At 45.8% G+C, this 17,856-nt stretch overlaps 3 protein-coding genes across 12 annotated transcripts in view; all 3 read left to right on the top strand.

The window, feature by feature from the left end:
• fmoda (fibromodulin a) overlaps positions 1 to 4,363 on the top strand; it is a 29,564-nt gene extending 25,201 nt beyond the window's left edge. For 6 of the 7 annotated variants that reach the window (XM_057030255.1, XM_057030260.1, XM_057030257.1 and 3 more), the window contains 5 exons: positions 2,290 to 2,680; positions 3,018 to 3,140; positions 3,203 to 3,343; positions 3,406 to 3,673; positions 3,774 to 4,363. In XM_057030255.1, coding sequence (XP_056886235.1) covers positions 2,290 to 2,680; positions 3,018 to 3,140; positions 3,203 to 3,343; positions 3,406 to 3,673; positions 3,774 to 3,925 — 1,075 coding nt within the window. In that variant the 3' untranslated portion in view covers positions 3,926 to 4,363. Of the gene's footprint in view, positions 1 to 1,715; positions 1,898 to 2,289; positions 2,681 to 3,017; positions 3,141 to 3,202; positions 3,344 to 3,405; positions 3,674 to 3,773 lie in introns of those variants that run through there. The other variant, XM_057030259.1, reaches the window with a different exon arrangement.
• Positions 4,364 to 5,290: 927 nt separating this feature from the next.
• slc6a14 (solute carrier family 6 member 14) lies at positions 5,291 to 9,464 on the top strand. 4 transcript variants are annotated; one of them, XM_057031287.1, is made up of 15 exons: positions 5,291 to 5,415; positions 5,552 to 5,696; positions 5,782 to 5,913; positions 6,118 to 6,279; positions 6,361 to 6,457; positions 6,538 to 6,670; positions 6,993 to 7,133; positions 7,205 to 7,340; positions 7,425 to 7,517; positions 7,620 to 7,745; positions 7,848 to 7,966; positions 8,049 to 8,148; positions 8,221 to 8,330; positions 8,511 to 8,678; positions 8,748 to 9,457. In XM_057031287.1, exons 1-15 carry the CDS (start codon positions 5,350 to 5,352, stop codon positions 8,889 to 8,891), a joined length of 1,872 nt encoding a protein of 623 aa, XP_056887267.1. In that variant the 5' UTR covers positions 5,291 to 5,349; the 3' UTR covers positions 8,892 to 9,457. The 4 variants fall into 4 exon arrangements, with proteins under 4 accessions (XP_056887267.1, XP_056887264.1, XP_056887265.1 ...); XM_057031285.1 differs by having other exon boundaries at positions 5,339 to 5,415; positions 5,549 to 5,696; XM_057031284.1 differs by having other exon boundaries at positions 6,118 to 6,457; positions 8,748 to 9,463.
• A 1,325-nt stretch (positions 9,465 to 10,789) lies between these two features.
• On the top strand, positions 10,790 to 15,136 carry LOC130523926 (sodium- and chloride-dependent neutral and basic amino acid transporter B(0+)-like). The gene is made up of 13 exons (XM_057029550.1): positions 10,790 to 10,859; positions 11,141 to 11,302; positions 11,390 to 11,504; positions 11,586 to 11,718; positions 11,833 to 11,973; positions 12,067 to 12,202; positions 13,052 to 13,144; positions 13,227 to 13,352; positions 13,423 to 13,541; positions 13,617 to 13,716; positions 13,890 to 13,999; positions 14,181 to 14,348; positions 14,439 to 15,136. Exons 1-13 carry the CDS (start codon positions 10,790 to 10,792, stop codon positions 14,586 to 14,588), a joined length of 1,623 nt encoding a protein of 540 aa, XP_056885530.1. The 3' UTR covers positions 14,589 to 15,136.
• The last annotated feature ends 2,720 nt before the right edge of the window (positions 15,137 to 17,856 follow it).

Raw genomic sequence — 17,856 nt, 5'->3', positions numbered from 1 at the left:
TCCTGTGACATTCCTGTGAAAGGTTCATGGCCTGCGAGGTCCTCAGATCTCCTGATCCCACCGCTGTTCATAAACCAGAGACAGGGATGGGAGGAGGGGCGCTGTTGGGGGGTTGATGGGCAAATACACCTTCAGGTTTTACTTCTTTAAGTCCTGGAGCCAATCAGTTACAAACTCACTTGAGGTTATTGGGTCAAAGGTCACCTCCGAATGGTGATAAAATTGTCTCCAGTAATAAATAATCAAAGTAATGACGAGTTTGTGGTCGCGTGTCCTTGAGGTTTGAGGGTGTTGTCACTTCCTGCATCAGTGTGACCTAAAACCGCACAGTGACAATAATAGAGAATATCACCAGGCCTCAGTGACTCTTTGCTTTTAAATATGTTTGGGGTTATTTTTCTACGCTCGGTGATTATTTCTATCCCATCATTGAGATCAAACCTGGCTGATCTTCGTGACCTTTGTGACCTGTTTTCAAAGCATTTCCACATGGATATTTCTGTCACCATTCCAGTGTCTTCTACTTTAATTTTTTGGTTTTCTGGGATAAGGACATTTTTTCTTTTTCTTTTATTCGATCAATTCTCTTGTTTTGACCTCAATCTGCCAATGGACTGTGATAAAGGGCGACCTTTGACCTTAATAAATCAGTTGAACCACTTCAGCCATTTTCCCGGAATAAAGAGTCTCTGGGGTTTTTGTCACACTTTTTAATTAAAAATCACTTTTAAAAACATTTAAGAACACGTGTTTTCATACACAGTAAATCAGATGGATGAATCTCAAACAGTGCTGAACAATGACGTCCAGATGTGGAACCAGTCCCGGCATGTGGAGGCAAGACGAAAGCAAAAGTAAAACGTCTCGTTCGGCGCGCTCTTCCTGGGAGTAAATGTGCCAAAACAGTAGACTTGAACCCGAGGCAATTTAATTTCACTTAGTCACCCGATAAACGGTTGTTTATCCAGAGAAATGGTTTTTGTAACTTCGCCCTGAGTGTGAGTGGAATTCTGAGGCAACAAAGAAGAAAAAGATGTTTCCTGGTGCTGCAAATGATGGAGGATATTATATAACCTCCTCCACGCTGCAGATGGTGCTGCCGGCATCTCTCCAGGTCCTCTGTCCCCCAGTGTGACCCTCTATTCTCTCTAAAATGACTTGATCAAACCCGGAGTGATTTGTTTGATGTGCTTTCATATTTAGTCTTGAATGTTTCCTTGAAACCTCACTTCCTGGTGCAACAGAATCTTCAAAGCTCGCACCTTTTGTTTCCTTGTGTCATAAAACACAAAGCGGTGATTAAAGGACTGGAGAGGAGGGAGTGAAACGGGCTCTGATGGAGCCGACCATGGAGGAAAGGTGCAGAGCAGGAAGAGGCCCAGGCAGACACCAAGAGAACAAAGTCACACATGTTTTCATTTAACCTCGTACAAGATGTGAAATAGTGAGGAATGAAGAAAGTTGGAAACAACCCAACCTCTATTTTAATGGATGAAGCTTTTCTTTCAGTCAAAAAAACATTAAAGAGTTAATAAGAGTTAATAAACATAAGAGCAGCGCAGGGCTAAAACATCCTTTGCGATTGTTTTAACTGTCCAACAATAAGAAGAATGAACCAGGAGCAGATAGAGGGTGTCAAACCCATTACAATTAAGCAAAATATTAGCCCAAACACAATCGGTACTGGTGTTGGTAGGTCAAAGTCAGGCCTGAAATGGGGCGCAGGCGGGCAGATGAAGGGGTGGAAGGAGCCAACACGGAGGGAACATAAGAAGAGGTGGAGAAAGGGGGTGGCAGAGCAGAAAACAGAGCCCGGGGACAGAGCCCGGCTTTTTTTTTGCTGCTGGTTTTTGAGTCCAGTTTGCAGCTGAGCAGAGAGGACGGCCGGTCTGATCAGGTAGGTGTGTGAGAGGGATTCTGCTGTTGCTTCTACATATTTTACTCTTGTTTTCTAGAATTTCTCCAGTTTTGAGGCAGAAGCGTCGACAGTCACCAGGCTGGCGTTCACCGTGTTGTTTTCAGTATTTAATGCTTCCTGTCTGGATTCCCTGTGGATTAAGACCCCAAAGAATGCGCCGTTCTGCAGGCATTACATGTCCCGGCCGACTCACTGCAGATTCCAGGGGGATAATAGTCGTCCCCACTAAAACCTTTCCAAAAATGTTCTTTTGTTGTTTCTATTCTTTAATCACCCCCCAGATCTACGTGTGTGTTTCACTTATTACTCCACACAAAGCTTTTCTTTTCAAGACGTCTCATCTTTTTACTGTTTTTGACATGTTCCTCCAGAAAAAGCCGCAGATCTGGGACCATGACCACGCGCGTCGTCGCCTTCCTCCTGACCGTTCTCCTTCCGCTCTCTCTCGCCCACTTGAACGACCCGTTAGCTTGGCTCTACACCCGCAACACGCAGGGTAATGATCACGCCTCCCTGCAGGCAGATGCTGCCATCAGTGCCTGTCCAGATGTGTGTGACTGCCCCCCGACGTTTCCGGTGGCCATGTACTGTGATGGGCGGGGCCTGACAGCCGTTCCCTCCATCCCCTCCCACATCAAATACTTGTACCTCCAAAACAACGCCATCACGGCCCTGCCCGACTCGGCTCTGGTCAACGCAACCAGTCTGGTGTGGCTCATGCTGCACCACAACCAGCTGACCTCCGAGGCCATCGGAGCGAAGGTAAACAGATGTGGTCAGAGAGAATAAATAAATATTCGCTCCAAACTACGACGTCACAGCTGTGATAATACGGTTATGTAAAATTGTCCTGTCATTGCATCGATATTTTACTAAATGAATATTAACTCGAGAAAATGCTCTAGAACGTTGGCTCGTGCTTTTACAAGCCCAGTTTTCTCATCAGCTGCAGCACATTTAACATCTTTTTCACATGAAAATCGCTGTGGTCCACTCTTTAACCTTCAGTTCCTCATTGAACAACACACAGATTGTCACCTGTCCCTCTGCTGCTGCTCAGCCTGACCTTATTTTAGATCTTTCTGTGTTTTTTTTTTAGGCTTTTCTGAAGCTGGAGGCGCTAGAACGTCTGTACCTCCAACACAATAGCCTGACCAGCATTCCTGCAAACCTCCCTCGCACCCTGAAGGACCTGAGAATGAACCACAACAAGATCGAAAAGGTAACGTTTGGCGGTTTTGGGCGGGTTTGAACCCTTTAAAATGATCTCCCCATCACTCACAGGTGGCGGTTGCAGACTTGGAAGGAATGGACCAACTCTCCCTCCTGTACCTCCATGACAACGCCATCACAGACATGGGAACCTCCCTGAAGGCCCTGAAATCCCTCATGGTGCTGGACATCAGCAGCAACCAGTTAACAAAGGTCATCATCCCTTTGCAAATATTCCATCCCTGTTCTGCTACCAACCTCCGGTGTCCCCGTAGGTCCCAGACTCCCTCCCTGAACAAGTGCACCAACTCTACATGGACCACAACTCCATCGACTCCCTCCCAGAGAGTTTCCTGACCAGTCTGACCCAGCTCCAGTATGTCAGGCTGGCGCACAACCAGCTCACTGACCAGGGCGTCCCCGCCAACACCTTCAACGTGTCCGGCCTGGTGGAGCTGGACCTGAGCTTCAACAGGCTGGAGAGAATCCCCACCGTGAGCACGTCCCTGCAGCACCTCTACCTGCAGGCCAACCGGATCAAAGGTACACACACCCCAATCATGGCGCCGCGTCATTGGTCTGTTGTTGACGGACCTACGACTGCTGCTGGTTGTATGCTAACGTCCTCTCCCCCCCCCCCCAGAGTTCACTCTGGGAAGCTTCTGCGTCTTCACGGACGTCACCAACTTCTCCAGACTGCAAACGCTGCGGCTGGACGGCAACGAGATCGGTATGGAGGACATCCCTGCCGACTCGTCCCTCTGCCTGCGTTCGGCTTCCGCCATCGACGTTTGATTGGCGTTGTGACGCGTGGCGGCGGCAACTCGTCTCATTGGTGCGAGATGTGGTTGGCTGGGAGACTTGTTCTGTTATAGCCGTCCTTATTTTGCAGTTTGCATTTGTTTTTCTTTACTAAATAGTTAAACACGCCACTAATCCTGTGTGTATTTGATACCTTGGCAGTTTTTATCTGCCTCTATCTACCTTTTTCTTTCTTTCCGTGCATGTCTTCCAGTGATGTGTGTGTGTGTTTTAAATAATAAGCTGCATGTTTTTGTAACTATCTGCAGGATCGTCTCAACTTTCCACAATGAAACTGGTGTAAGAACCAAAGACCAGACTTCAGTTTTGTGGCCTTTGCCGTGAAGAAAATGTTGGTTTTCTGTCCGTGATCCTGTTTGTTCTTGTCATTGAATGATTTTTATGTAAAATAAATCGATACTGGGTTTTGAATTTGGCACCTGTTTCTTGTCAACAAACCACTTTTCCTTTGATACAGTTTCTGTTGAATGACACTGGTTCCGTGTGTTGAACAACCCATTGACCTGATTTAATGAATAAGCCATCTGACTGTTAAACAAGTGCGTGTTTGCTCAATGTGTTTGTTTGTGCCCAGGAATGTCAAAGTCACTCAGAGAATTTGACCTTTGGAATCTGACCTGTTCTTTCACCAGCGTGTCAGAAACCAAAACCTCAAACCGCTGCGACGTCATTTTCCTAGCAAGACGATTCTGACATTGTGAAAATATGAATTTCTGAGGAAAATGGCATCATCTACATGTGGTTGTCTGTTATTGAGTGCTGTTATCTGTGGTTTCATCAGCAGATACCAGCGCAGCATGACAACGCCGGTATGACTGTCACTCCCCATTTCACGCTGATCTCTCAATTATTATTAACTATGAGTCTATTCTTACTCTCAGTTCATCAAATGAGTAATCCTCGTGACAATAAACTCACCCAGCATGCGTCAGAATATTAATATTAATCATAGATTAAGCCTGTCAGGCCCCCTGACAATGGAGCATTTTAGCGTAATAAAAGATTGAAGCATCCTGTTTGTGTTTCACCACAACAGACCAACAGAAGCGGAATAAAGGGAGGTGAAGCTGTGGTTTGATGACATGACGTTACCGAGACTGTGGTTGTGTTTGGACGCCACCGGCCAAAATTAGAGCTAACATCATCGCTCGCAACAGCAGCTTATGAGATTAATGCTCTAATAGAGAGGGAGGTGTAAGGTCATTACTACACACACACAGACACACCCGCACACACCCACACCCACCCACACACACACACACACTCTGAAGGAGGGTCCAGTTAAGTGATTGGACTGGAACACTCCTTTGTTTTGTGATGACTGAAGGGAGGGGGCTTTAAAGCCACCCTGCTTAGGTAAAAAGATTTCTTTCTCATTAGGGAGCAGGGAGACAGAGATGAAGGAAAACGGTTTAAAAAGTTTCAAGGATTTAGTTTTTGGGAATCCTGCGGTTGTGGAAGAAGTAAGATTCCCAATCTCATGTCCTTCACATTCACTGGAGGGTCGAACAAACATTGTTTTCCATATGAATATTGATTATAAATGACAGGATTGCGGGATTTAAGGTCCATCATCGCTCTGAATGCTTCACTCAGCAGAACCCACATGTGGATGATGGTGATGAGAACACAGAACGTGGGAACTGGACCAGTAAGAAAGAGTACCTCCTCTCCACCATCGGTTATGCTGTCGGCTTGGGAAATATATGGAGATTCCCATATTTGGCCTATAAGAATGGAGGAGGTAAAGTTGTTAAATCCACCTTCCGCCTCATCTGGCTTTGATATGAGGATTGTTGATGTGCTGTTTATTTTGCTCATGAGGGCAGGTGCCTTCCTGATCCCTTACTTTGTGATGTTGGTGGTTACTGGAATACCTCTCTTCTTCCTGGAGAGTGCTTTTGGGCAATTTTGCAGCCAAGGTCCCATCAACATTTGGAGAGCAGTTCCAATCATGCAGGGTAGGTGTGAATTCATTCCGGTTTAGGGACAAGGAGAACAAGACGAACTGGTTGAGCAGCTGAATTCGGTTCGTCACTGATTTCACCTTTTATGACCTTTGTTTATTTGCTTTGAAGGTAGGAAGGAAAGTTTAGCAGCACTGATCATTTTAGTGCCGTTGGACCCATATTTGGGCCTTTTTTGACCCCTCTTATCCTCTCCAGGTGTCGGTGTTGGGATGGTGATGGTGACGTTAATAGTTTCCATTTACTATAACGTCATCGTCGCCTACAGCCTGTACTACATGTTCGCCTCCTTCCAGTTTCCTCTGCCGTGGTCCGCCTGCTTCAGCTGGGCTGACGCCAACTGCAGCACCACCCCCGCAGGTCTGATTGTGGTGATTTTAGAGCTTCGCCTCAGCTGTGAGACGATGTTTGAAACTTTTGTCTATTTCTTCGATCTTCCAGGGTCTTGTAATGAAACTGGTGTTTTGGGGGCCAACTGGACTCAGGAAAACCGCACATGTCCTTCATCCGTGCAGAGCCCGAGCGAGCAGTACTGGGAGTAAGAAACACACACTCGTGCAAATTAAACAAACACACACACAAACACACACACGCACACACTCGTGTTCTCATTTGCAGCCGGGTGGCTCTGCAGAGATCCTCTGGTCTGGATGAAACGGGACCGGTGGTCTGGCCGTTGGCCCTCTGCCTGCTGCTCAGCTCCATCCTGGTCTGCGCATCACTCATCAAGGGTATCAAGTCATCTGGAAAAGTAAGTCAACATTGGTCAAAATGAGTGAATTTCTGGCTCTAAACTAAAGTTTGCATTGGAACATGTTTAAAGTTATTTAGGAAATTGACTGAATGTTTCATTTTCTCTCACTAAATGACAGAAAAATGAGGCAGATATCAGGTCTGGGGTTCCTGTCTTAAATTAGATTTAAGGAGCATTTATAATGATCAATACTATGTGTTAAGTATTAAAACTTCAAGATTCTCTAAACAAAATAGCTAAAATTCACCAGTGGTAAATGCCATAACTGGGCTGTTGAAAGAAAGTTCTCGTGTGTTCATTTGGGCTTTTGTCCCTGCAGGTTGTGTATTTCACAGCTACGTTTCCTTATGTGGTGATTCTGATCCTGCTGATCAGAGGCGCAACACTAGAGGGCGCCAGAGACGGCATAGAGTTCTACATTGGTTCCCAATCAAATCTGACTAAAGTGCTGGATGTACAGGTAAGTGTGGAAAAGAAGGAACAAAATAATAACAGCATCACATTCACGCTGAGTTTGTGCTTATCATAAAGGTGTGGAAGGATGCAGCTACTCAGACCTTCTACTCTCTGTCTATCGGTTGGGGGGGAGTCATGACTCTTTCCTCCTACAGCAACTTCCACAACAACATGTTCAAGGATACTTTTGTGGTCACACTCACCAATGCTGGTAGGAGCACAGATATCTGAACAGGATCTAACATGATTCTGCAATTTTTCTACCCGTTAATGCCACGTTTGTTGCGTGTGACAGGTACCAGCGTGTTAGCGGGCTTCGCCATATTTTCCATACTAGGTCACATGGCCTATATCTACCAAATGCCTGTGGGAGAGGTGGTGAAGGAAGGTCAGACACGCCATGTAGATTAGCTCCTAATCAGAAGTCACACAGCCTGTGGGTTGGGTTGTCTAATTCCATGGGTTTCTGTCCTCGTGTCTGTGTTTGCAGGATTTGGTTTAGCATTCATTGCGTATCCTGATGCTCTTTCCAAACTTCCCATTTCACCCCTGTGGTCCATTTTGTTCTTCTTTATGCTCTTGACTGTTGGGCTGGACTCCCAGTTCACAGGCATTGGTGAGCCCTTTATCTGTCCTCCATGCTGGTAGATATCAGACCGTTGCTCTTGTCATGGCTTCACCAAAATTATTATAATATTATCATCATTATCATCACTAGAGGTGCTCACCACCTGCCTGACTGATGCGTTCCCTAAATTCTTGTCAAACAAACGGAGTTTGGTGACTGTACCCACCTGCCTCATCCTCTACCTCCTGGGCCTCCCGTGTGTCTCCAGGGTACGTCTGGCTTGTCTTCTACCAACTCTTCCTCTGATGGGAGCCTCCTCACTCTCTGTGGTGTGTGCTTGTGTGTCAACAGGCAGGAATCTACTGGGTGACGCTCATGGACCAGTTTGTCGCCAGCTGGGTGCTGCTGTTTTTGACGCTCTTTGAGATCATCGGCGTCTGCTACATTTACGGTGAGCTTGACCTTCTGGAGACGTTTGCACCCCGAGCTGCAGCGGTGACGGGCTCTCCTCGTGCCTTCGCAGGAGGAAACCGCTTCATTGAAGACATCGAAATGATGCTCGGAAAAAAGAGCTGCGGGTTCTGGCTGTGGTGGAGAGCTTGCTGGTTCTGCATCTGTCCGGGCATCATAGTGGTGGGTGCAACGCCAACCATAGGTGTCACGGGGTTCTGTGGAGAAGAACGGACTTTTATTATGCTTGTGAACTTTTAAATATTCATCGTTTTATCCTGGGAGAAAAAAAATGCAGGTTCTAAATAACTGCCAGACTCTAAAACCTCTAAAAGTAGAGAGACACAAATGCCTTTGTCACAGGTGATCCTGGTCTGGTCTTTGATGACCTTCACCTCACCTTCCTATGGAGGGGTGCCGTTCCCAGGCTGGGGCTTGGCTCTGGGCTGGTGCATGACAGCGTTTGTCCTCGTCTGGATCCCCGCCATCGCAGGCTGGAAACTGCTGAGAGCGGAGGGAAACCTCTGGAAGGTCTGAGGCTACCTTAAGGTGTGAATTCTGTGAACTGCGTGACAACGCGACTCTCTCTCATTCCCTCAGCGCCTGAAGACGTTGTGCTCTCCAGCTGAAGACTGGCATCCCTTCCTGGACGCCCATCGAGGAGAGCGTTACTCCAAAGAGAGCCGCCAAGCCCGAGGGGACGATACAGTCGATCCGAACGGGATCTCAAGCTCGTGGCTGTGATGGATGTTTACGCAGCCGGCAAATGCGCTGAAAGATAAAGTGACAAGAGCAGATTAATTCAAAGAAAATCACCTGGGGCGTATCAAAGCTGAAGAGCTAGAAAACCGCCTGTAAATGATTGTTAAGACGACACAAACACCATCGTGACAATAACAATTTATCACGATGATATCAGGTCCAACATTTTGATTAGACAGATAAATGCACTTATGTTATTTTCTGTAATCTTTGTTCTTTTTTTCCTCATTGTTCTTTTTCTGCTCTTGACTGTGGGGCTGGACTCCCAGTTCACAGGTATTGAATATTTATATTTTCGCTGTTTGATACTTGCGTATAAAAGATAATAAAGGATTTCTTTCTACGGAGACCCGGAGGCAGTGGAATCCGTCCAGGCTTCAACTGCGATGTGCTGATTTTAAAGTTTGAACGCAGTCAGGAAGGTCTGACAGCTGTCAGAGCAGCTCATCTTCATGGAGGTTATAAGGTCCACGTTGTTCTTAAAGGTTTGTAGTGTCACAGGGTGTGCACAGGAAAGTCACATTTGAATTAGCCAAGCATGTGACTCCAATGCCTGAAGACATTAAATATTAAGAAAAACCTGCAGCAGTCCACCAATATTAAACTCAGCTTTATAAATGCCTTATAATGTCTGATAGCTTAATAAATTAATAAATCTACATTTTAATTGTAATTGTAAAGAGTCTTGCTGGTAGAAGGGCCGGAAAAGGCTCTTAAACATAAAATGTGCATGTACATGCACAGGTTTTCAGGAGTCAGGCTGTAAAAATGCATTTTATGGGCATCGTCGTGCACCGATTGGCTCTTCCCCTAAAGAGGTTCCTGGTCCAACGGAGGCGATTGGCTGATCTGAAGTGTAAATGCTGCGCTGTGGATTTGACAAACACACTCATTTAACTTGAGGACTCTTTGCTCAGACACTTTGATCACTGAACACACTCTTCAGCGCCATGAAGCGCTTAAAAGAAATATGGATGAACAGCTCGAGCGAATCCAAGGACCGGATTGTGGATCAGGTCAGTGATCAGGTCACATTTACGATGGGACGCTCAACGCTTGTTGAATTATTTGGCAAATACGCCATTTAAACTGGTTTGGTCAGAATACGTGTATGTGTGTGCACGTGTATGTGTATGTGTGTGCACGTGTATGTGTATGTGTGTGCATGTGTGTGTGCATGTGTGTGTGTGCGTGTGTGTGTGTGCGTGTGTGCGAGGGAGAGAGAGAGAGATGTGCTAGTTTTTATTTAATTTTTTCTCAATGTCTGAGTCTTCATGAGGCCTGTAAAACACTCACGTCTGAGTGTGATCAGAATGTTGATGGAATTCATCCTTTAACTTCTTTCTTCTAACTTCTGCTAATAACAACAATTAAAAAGAGCCCATTTCATCTTCAAGACACCACCTTCAGCATGTGTGACGCACGCTGTTCCCTTTGATTCTGTTCTTTGATCCTTCTATGGATCCTTTATTTTGTGAAGACTCGCTCTAATCTCCTGTGGTGCTGTTGCTCTCCCAGCGGGATTGTGGAAGGAAAACACGGATCAGTCGGGTCTGACGGCCTCGTTCCCTCACATCGATTCACTGTCACTACAGTCAAGTCTCTTCGATCTGCACAAAAAGCCCCTGAACATGTCCAACTGTCCAAATAGTAGATCAACAACATGGCTCCTGTGTCATAATTTTGTAATTGCACTGAAATTGAAGCTAAACATCTGCTCTATAGTCCCATTTCATCCATGTACGCAGCCAAGTGAAGCCGTTGGGTAGTAAAAGCTGGGACTGGTTTGGATCTTTTCTGAACAGGAAACACACGGTGATAATGGCGACGCCACTCCACAGCGCCCTCATTGGTCCAACCGGGTAGAGTACATGCTCTCAATGGTCGGCTTTGCAATCGGGCTGGGAAACATCTGGAAATTCCCTTACATGGCCTACAATAACGGCGGAGGTAAGTGTTTCCAACGCTGAGAAATGTTTGGATACGGCAGGTATCGGGGAAAACATGCTTTTATTCCTGTGAGCAGGTGTTTTTCTCATTCCCTATTTCCTGATGTTGGTTTTTTGTGGAATTCCTTTATTTGCGTTGGAAACGGCCGTTGGGCAGTTTTGCAGCCAGGGCTCCATTAACGTGTGGAGAGCTGTGCCGATAATGCAGGGTAAGAAACAAACACAACCGACATTTTCCCCATCACAATCTTAAAGCTCCTTCGCCTAACTCTTATTCCCCAGGCGTGGGCTTCTCTATGGTCATGGCGGCCGCGCTGGTGACAGTTTACTATGGCGTCATCATCGCCTACAGCCTGTACTACATGTTCGCCTCCTTCCAGTTTCCTCTGCCGTGGTCCGCCTGCTTCAGCTGGGCTGACGCCAACTGCAGCACCACCCCCGCAGGTGCTTTCACACTCACGAGTCCGCGGCATCGAGCGTCCACGTTAAGGCCGACCCTTCATGCACGCCGTCTGGTTGTTGTGTTTCCAGTGTCTTGCAATGTCAGTGGTGTTTTGGTGGCCAACTGGACGCAGGAGAACCGCACTTGTCCTTCCGCCGACATGATAACGGTTCCAGTGCAGAGCCCCAGCGAGCAGTACTGGGAGTAAGAGTCACACACTGGGACAAATGCTGGCACACACACTCACACACAAGCAGGTGTGTTCAGATGTGTTCTCTGTCTCAGCCGTGTGGCGCTGCAGAGATCCTCTGGTCTGGATGACACCGGACCGGTGGTCTGGCACTTGGCCCTCTGTCTGCTGCTCAGCTCCATCCTGGTTGCTGTAATCCTCACCAGAGGCATCAAGTCATCGGGCAAAGTAAGAGGCTTTACACCAAACACACTCCGTTTAAAATGCTGCATAACACACTGCGCGTTTCTACATCCGGTGTTTCACAGTCTGGGAATAAGTGTGTGTTTATCTCCTCTCCAGGCTGTGTATATTACAGCCACGTTTCCCTATGTGGTGATTCTGATCCTGCTGGTCAGGGGTGTAACGCTAGAGGGCGCCAGAGATGGGATAGAATTCTTCATTGGCTCCAAATCTAACTGGACTAAACTGGCGGAGGGAAAAGTATGGGAAAATGACACAATAAGGAGAAACGAGGCAGACTTAGTCACTACATGATCAAAACGGTGTCTGTGTAACCCATGCTGTGCGTTTTAGGTCTGGAATGATGCAGCAGCTCTGACTTTTTTCACCTTATCAGTTGGCATGGGTGGAATTTTCACGATCTCTTCCTACAGCGACTTCCACACCAACGTATTCCTGTACTCAGTTATGATGATCTTCATTAGTTACGGTAGGACCAAGTCACCTTCACAAATCACAGAATTGAATGATCGTCAGAGTAAAAAGCATGGCTAAAAATGGTTGACAATAAGTGAAGCTTCACTATCTGAAGTGGGGTGAAAACTAATACAATTTTCTGGAAACAAGCCTGTAGATCCACTGTTGGATCCACTGTTGTAGATCCACTCTTCCATCAATCAACAATTTCAAGGTCACCATATCCTGGTGTGCAAACTGCAGCTTCATCCCGAAGTCAAATATTATCATACCAGATGAAGTTTTCTTCCCTGTGTCATCGTGAAGACGACTGCCTCAAGGCTGCAGCGACAACTGATAGAAAACTTTAGACAAAAGGTTGTTTTGTTTTTTGTGCTGGAGCAGAATATCATATATTGTTTTTCAAAGAGCGCTAAAACAAAAAGGCGTTCAAGCCCTTTAAGATATTGTCGGAGTTCCAGGGCTGAACTGTCCTTAAAGTGACTGAAAGCTCTAGGAAGACTATATATTTATTTAGCTCTAGGAAGACTATATATTTATTTAGCTCTAGGAAGACTATATATCTATTTTGCTCTCTTCTTTGAGTGAATAAAAATCCCGTCTTCCGTGTGTGCAGACAAGGGCGATGCAGTGCGTGTATTTGGCCACTAGAGGGAACTAAAACGCATTAATACCAGCTTTGGCAGAGCAGTGACTTAATTTCATTGTTTCCAGTGGAAATAATTGCAGCGATCTCTCACATTCAAGAGAAGAATTCCCTTTGTCCTTTGTTCAGGGATCTGTCATATGTATTTATGTTGCTAAATCCAGTATATGTTTTTTGGTGGTTTCCTGTAATCTGCCTGCTTTCCTCTCCCCACAGGGACCAGTGTGTTGGCGGGCGTAGCCATCTTTTCAATTCTAGGTCACATGGCTCACATCTACAGAAAGCCTATTGGAGAAGTGGTGAAGGAAGGTCAGGTTAACACCGAAGCCATTTCTTGGAAAAGAAAGCCTCATATAATAACCTTGCGTCACGTTTTCTCGTCTTTCTGCAGGGTTCGGCCTCGCTTTTATTGCATATCCAGAGGCTTTAACCCAGCTGCCCATTTCCCCTTTATGGTGCGTCCTGTTTTTTTTCATGCTTTTCATCATTGGCGTGGACTCTCAGTTCACTCTCATAGGTGAGACCCGTCTCTCCCTTCTCGTAACCGCTCTACCTCCTCGGCTCACTCTTCCTCTTCTGCTCTGTAGAAGTGATCATCACCTGCATTTGTGATTCCTTCCCCGAAGTGGCTAAAACCAGACGTCACTTCATCGCCTTCACCGTCTGTGCTGTAATCTTCCTGCTGGCGCTGCCGTGCACCACACAGGTGCGTCACTTCCTGTCTGACTCTTGAGTCACAACATGATGACTGACAGTATGACTCTGTGTGTCTGTGTGATAGGCAGGAATATATTGGATAACTCTAGTAGACACATTTTCTTCCAACTGGGTGCTCCTCATCTTGGCTCTGGCAGAGGTCATCGGCTTCATCTATATATACGGTACATGCAACAAGCTGGTCTTTCTGTGAAATCAGTCCTAACGTGCGCGTGCTTTACCGTCTTTGGTTAACTCACCTGTGCTTAAGGCTTCCGATGAGATGCAAAATGGGGAATCTTTTGTTCTGTCTCTGGGAATTTTGTCCATTTTTCCATGTTTCCCTGTTGCACTGCAGGGGGGAAGCATTTTATAGAAGATGTTGAGATGATGGTTGGGAGCAGGAACTATATCTTCTGGTTGTGGTGGAAAGCGTGCTGGTATCTCTTCAGTCCCGTCATTATTGTGGTGAGTGCAGCCTCACATCAGGTTGGCGAGTTTCTTTTTTTTAAAAAAACCTTAAATACCATCATTAGATAGTCGATTACATTATATTTGAGTTTCTAAAATCTGCAAGGAAGAAAATAGCATAGCATCGTACCTAATATCTATCGCATATGGTAAATGTTGCATCCTTGGTTTTGTCCAGGTGATCCTGCTCTGGTCCATAGTAAAATCTGCGCCCCCCACCTATGGAACGGTGCCCTTTCCAGCGTGGGGCCTGGCTTTGGGCTGGTGTATGGTGGCAGTGGTCCTCGTCTGGATCCCCGCCGTGGCTGCATACAAGCTGACACGAGAGGAAGGAACCTTCTGGAAGGTGGGTGTGATGCCTGTCACAGCATATGGAGCCTTTTATTGATGTCTGGTGGATCCATTGGTGTCGCTAACGTTGCCGCTCTTTCTGCAGCGATTGAAAACACTTTGCTCTCCCAGCGAGAAATGGCACCCCTACCTAGATGTTGACCGAGGAGAACGTTACTCAGCAGAACGTTGCAGCAGAAGAAGAGCAGAGGCCACAAACAATGAGCAAATGTTAAAAAAAACAACCAGCAAGTAAGATCAAGGAAATGGACATTGCACTAGAAAAGGACTGCTAGTTAATACCTCGACAGTGGTATTAAGACTGTGTCTTTCGTGGCATTATTGTCATCAAGATTGGTGCTTGTGTGAAAAACTGGTGTCTAAAATCAGGATTTTAGTTTCCAGTGCGTCAGCTTGGGCGCCGCCTAGTGGTGAGAATACAGAATACCCTGAAGCGTTTGATGACCATGTTGTGTTGAGCGATTATTTAAAGATTATTTCGTTATTTTTCAACATAAAATGCATACGCAATCACATCTGTTTAGATTGATTTTGTTTTTTAGGGAATATTTGATCCGAATGAAAATGTAATTAAGGTAATCTACAGCGCAGCGCTTATCTGCAGTTCCAGATTCAACCACCAGAGGGAGACAACAACCCATACACAGTTCTTTCAGTCTAACAGTGGCTCAGAAGACGTAACAACTTATTTTAAATAATACTTCCTCTGCTGACGTAACCTGCTGTTTAAAAGGTTTTTTTGCTGAAAACAATAAAACAAAGGTATTTTTAAAGACCGTGCTATAGACCTGTTGATGCATACACACGCGTGCGTGCAAACGCAGTGATTTAACATGTGCCAGATAGAGACGATGATTAAAGTGCACCCATCTGCTGCTGCTGCTGCACCGACAAGTGACGCAATTACAATGCATTTATGTCTATTTTCAGTGGTTCAGCTGCGGGGGAGCAGGTGTGATTAAGTTGTACAATTAAGCGTGGCTTCTTTACAGACTGTGCGAGTTGCCTGATCCTTGGATTCCCCCCCACCCCCCACCCCCTCACTCAAATAAATCAAATTAAATTTAAACAAAACGTGGTTATTGTGCAGGATGTGAGCACCACACAGTGCGATTATTTCCCTCCGCTTCCTCCTCCTCCTCCCTCAACCGCATCTCTCCCTCTAACGACAGGATGCTCAACAGCCCCACCGCGATTACATACTGCTGTTCTTGTCACCATGGCAGCAAATTCTCAGTCATTTTTTTTTATTCTTGGCCACATTTCTGTGTGTGCGCTCGCACCATATACCCTCGCATACACATTTAGCTGTGATGTGGGAGGGTTGTCCTTGAGAAGTCCCTTGGCCAGCTGAAGAGCAGTCCACCTGTGAACAGAATTCAAATGGTGCAGCAGAGAAGGGACACTATGCAGGCATTAGCATACTGCACTCCCGACATGATTCAACTGTTCTGCTGTTTATGCCACTGTGACTGTGTGTTTCTGTGTGTGCGTTCTTTGTCCTATAGGTGAACCTCGCACTGTTGATGTTGCGCCGCGTGGATCTTTTCTGCTCCTGTTCCGATGAGTGTCAGAGTGGGTTCGGGGTTTTCTAACACTGACACCAAAATCGATGAAAACGCACTTTCATTCGGCCCGTGTTGCTGCAGCGAAACTGTTAAAACTCAAACACATCATCTTCTTTTCTCTAAACCATCATAAATGTTGAAAAAAAACAATCAGTGTACCAACAAAGGTTGAGCTTCTGCTCTTCCCAGGCAGCCGACACTGAAAGCCCATATTAACAGAGAGAAAAAGAGGGAGGTGAGACAGAAAGGGAACCGAGTGAGGAGAGATGAAAGATAGGCAGAGCTGATTTTCTTTCTCCAATAAAAGCGACAACCTCCGGTGTTGCTATGGTGACCTCTTCTCTTTCTTTCTTTCACTGAGCTACCACTTATCCTTGCTGCCTTTCAGTCAGTCTGTGTATGTACGCGTGTGTGTGTGATGATGATGATGATGATTATGGCTCCCGAATGAGGACATGAATATAGCAAATGAAGAGGAAAGCCATTAGGCAACTCGCTAGAACTTTAAAAGAACAGCAGCGTTTCCCGGGTACAGAGGACGCGTAGAGAGTTAACAGGGTGGCCAAACTGACAGAAGTTAACAAGAGAAAAGTCAGTGAAAACGCTGCTAAACTGGCAGAAATATGCGCCACAAACAGATGAGCTGGAGGCAAAAGACAGAGAAACTGGAATTGGAAGCACAAAAAAGGCAGCAGCAGGCAGGAAAATGGAGCGAGAAGCCTCCAACATGAACGCGTCCGCACTTTGATTCTCTCATGTTTGACTCTGGATAAATGGCCAGCAGGGGAGACCCAGTCCGACCAGTTTATTCCACTGCCTGCATCAGCTTACTGCTGCATCAGAGAGCAGAGTCCCACCGTCCCCGTGTCACAGCACCGTTGGGCTGTACGAGGCTTAAATCTGCAAACAAGGCTGGAAATATTTAGTGAGAGCAGACTGCACAGCCTGGGCTGAATTACACCACTTTCGTAGATCACAGAGCTCATCAAACATGCTGCAAAATTCTGAGGATTCGCCAACTGACGCGGTTGCTATGGCGCACGAAACTCCAATCATTTCACAGCAAATCCCAACAGGACACTTTGTTTCTTTGAGATGACTTAGCATTTCTTCCTTTTTAATTACCAACACTGGCTCTTTGATGGGAAAAGCTGTTAAACACACGTCCTCATGTGAAAAGATCAGAAAGAAGTGGGACTTTCAGCAAACACTGATTTAAGGAGCCGCTAACCAACAGTTCTGACTGCACTTGTTTTATTCTGGGCTTTGGTTTAAGATTAATGGACATTTACTCAACTCAGGTTCGTGACTCATGCACGCTGCTGCTTCACTGCAGGAGTACCAGCATCACCATTAGCAGAGTGTCTCCTTTATTAATTAAGTTCCTTTAAATTCCTCTTTTCGGTTCGTTGGTCAGCAGGGAAGCGAAGACAAGCATTTCTGTCTAGTGCTAGATTAATTCTTTAGGGGTTTTTTTTTCTGCTCGGAGAAACATCTGCAGCCGTTCCGCATATGAAGGCTGATCAGAGCAACATTGCACGTGTTATTTTAATGCTTTAGTTGTAATTTTAAATGAAATCATGTTGAAAGGTTTATTATGCTGGATTGTGAGAAGGGTCTCCATTAGGTAATAAGAGGCCTTATTTCTCTTTTATTAATATAAAAGACATCCCGAACATCCCATTCCTGGAAGAAAAGCAAGTTAGACAAACAGTTACGTGTCTTTGTTTTCAAGCTGTTTTAATATTTGATTAAACATAAAAAAAAGTCATTGTACTCTTTAAACTCCTGACTGCACCACAGCCTTAAGCATTCTGGCTCTAATCCTTTTCAAACTCGGGCACATCCTGATTTTTCTGGTACTATTTCACACCCAGCGTGCTTCCTTTTGCATCCTACAATGACCTGACAGTATAAGCAGGTTTCTGATCCACA

The sequence above is a fragment of the Takifugu flavidus genome, chromosome 4 (genome assembly GCF_003711565.1).
Source record: "Takifugu flavidus isolate HTHZ2018 chromosome 4, ASM371156v2, whole genome shotgun sequence".
Taxonomy (NCBI): domain Eukaryota; kingdom Metazoa; phylum Chordata; class Actinopteri; order Tetraodontiformes; family Tetraodontidae; genus Takifugu; species Takifugu flavidus.
Note: the sequence above shows the minus strand (reverse complement) of the source record. Positions and strands in the feature narration are given on the sequence as shown.

What these genes read in the sequence shown, in the direction of transcription:
- slc6a14 (XM_057031283.1), top strand. Translation starts at nt 5,350, where the DNA reads ATGAAGGAAAACGGTTTAAAAAGTTTCAAGGATTTAGTTTTTGGGAAT. An exon ending in CCGAGCGAGCAGTACTGGGA is followed by an intron (nt 6,458 to 6,537) that starts GTAAGAAACACA and finishes TCTCATTTGCAG; the next exon opens with CCGGGTGGCTCTGCAGAGAT. An exon ending in CGGCGTCTGCTACATTTACG is followed by an intron (nt 8,149 to 8,220) that starts GTGAGCTTGACC and finishes GTGCCTTCGCAG; the next exon opens with GAGGAAACCGCTTCATTGAA.
- LOC130523926 (XM_057029550.1), top strand. Translation starts at nt 10,790, where the DNA reads ATGGTCGGCTTTGCAATCGGGCTGGGAAACATCTGGAAATTCCCTTAC. An exon ending in CGGCTTCATCTATATATACG is followed by an intron (nt 13,717 to 13,889) that starts GTACATGCAACA and finishes GTTGCACTGCAG; the next exon opens with GGGGGAAGCATTTTATAGAA. An exon ending in AGGAAGGAACCTTCTGGAAG is followed by an intron (nt 14,349 to 14,438) that starts GTGGGTGTGATG and finishes CTCTTTCTGCAG; the next exon opens with CGATTGAAAACACTTTGCTC.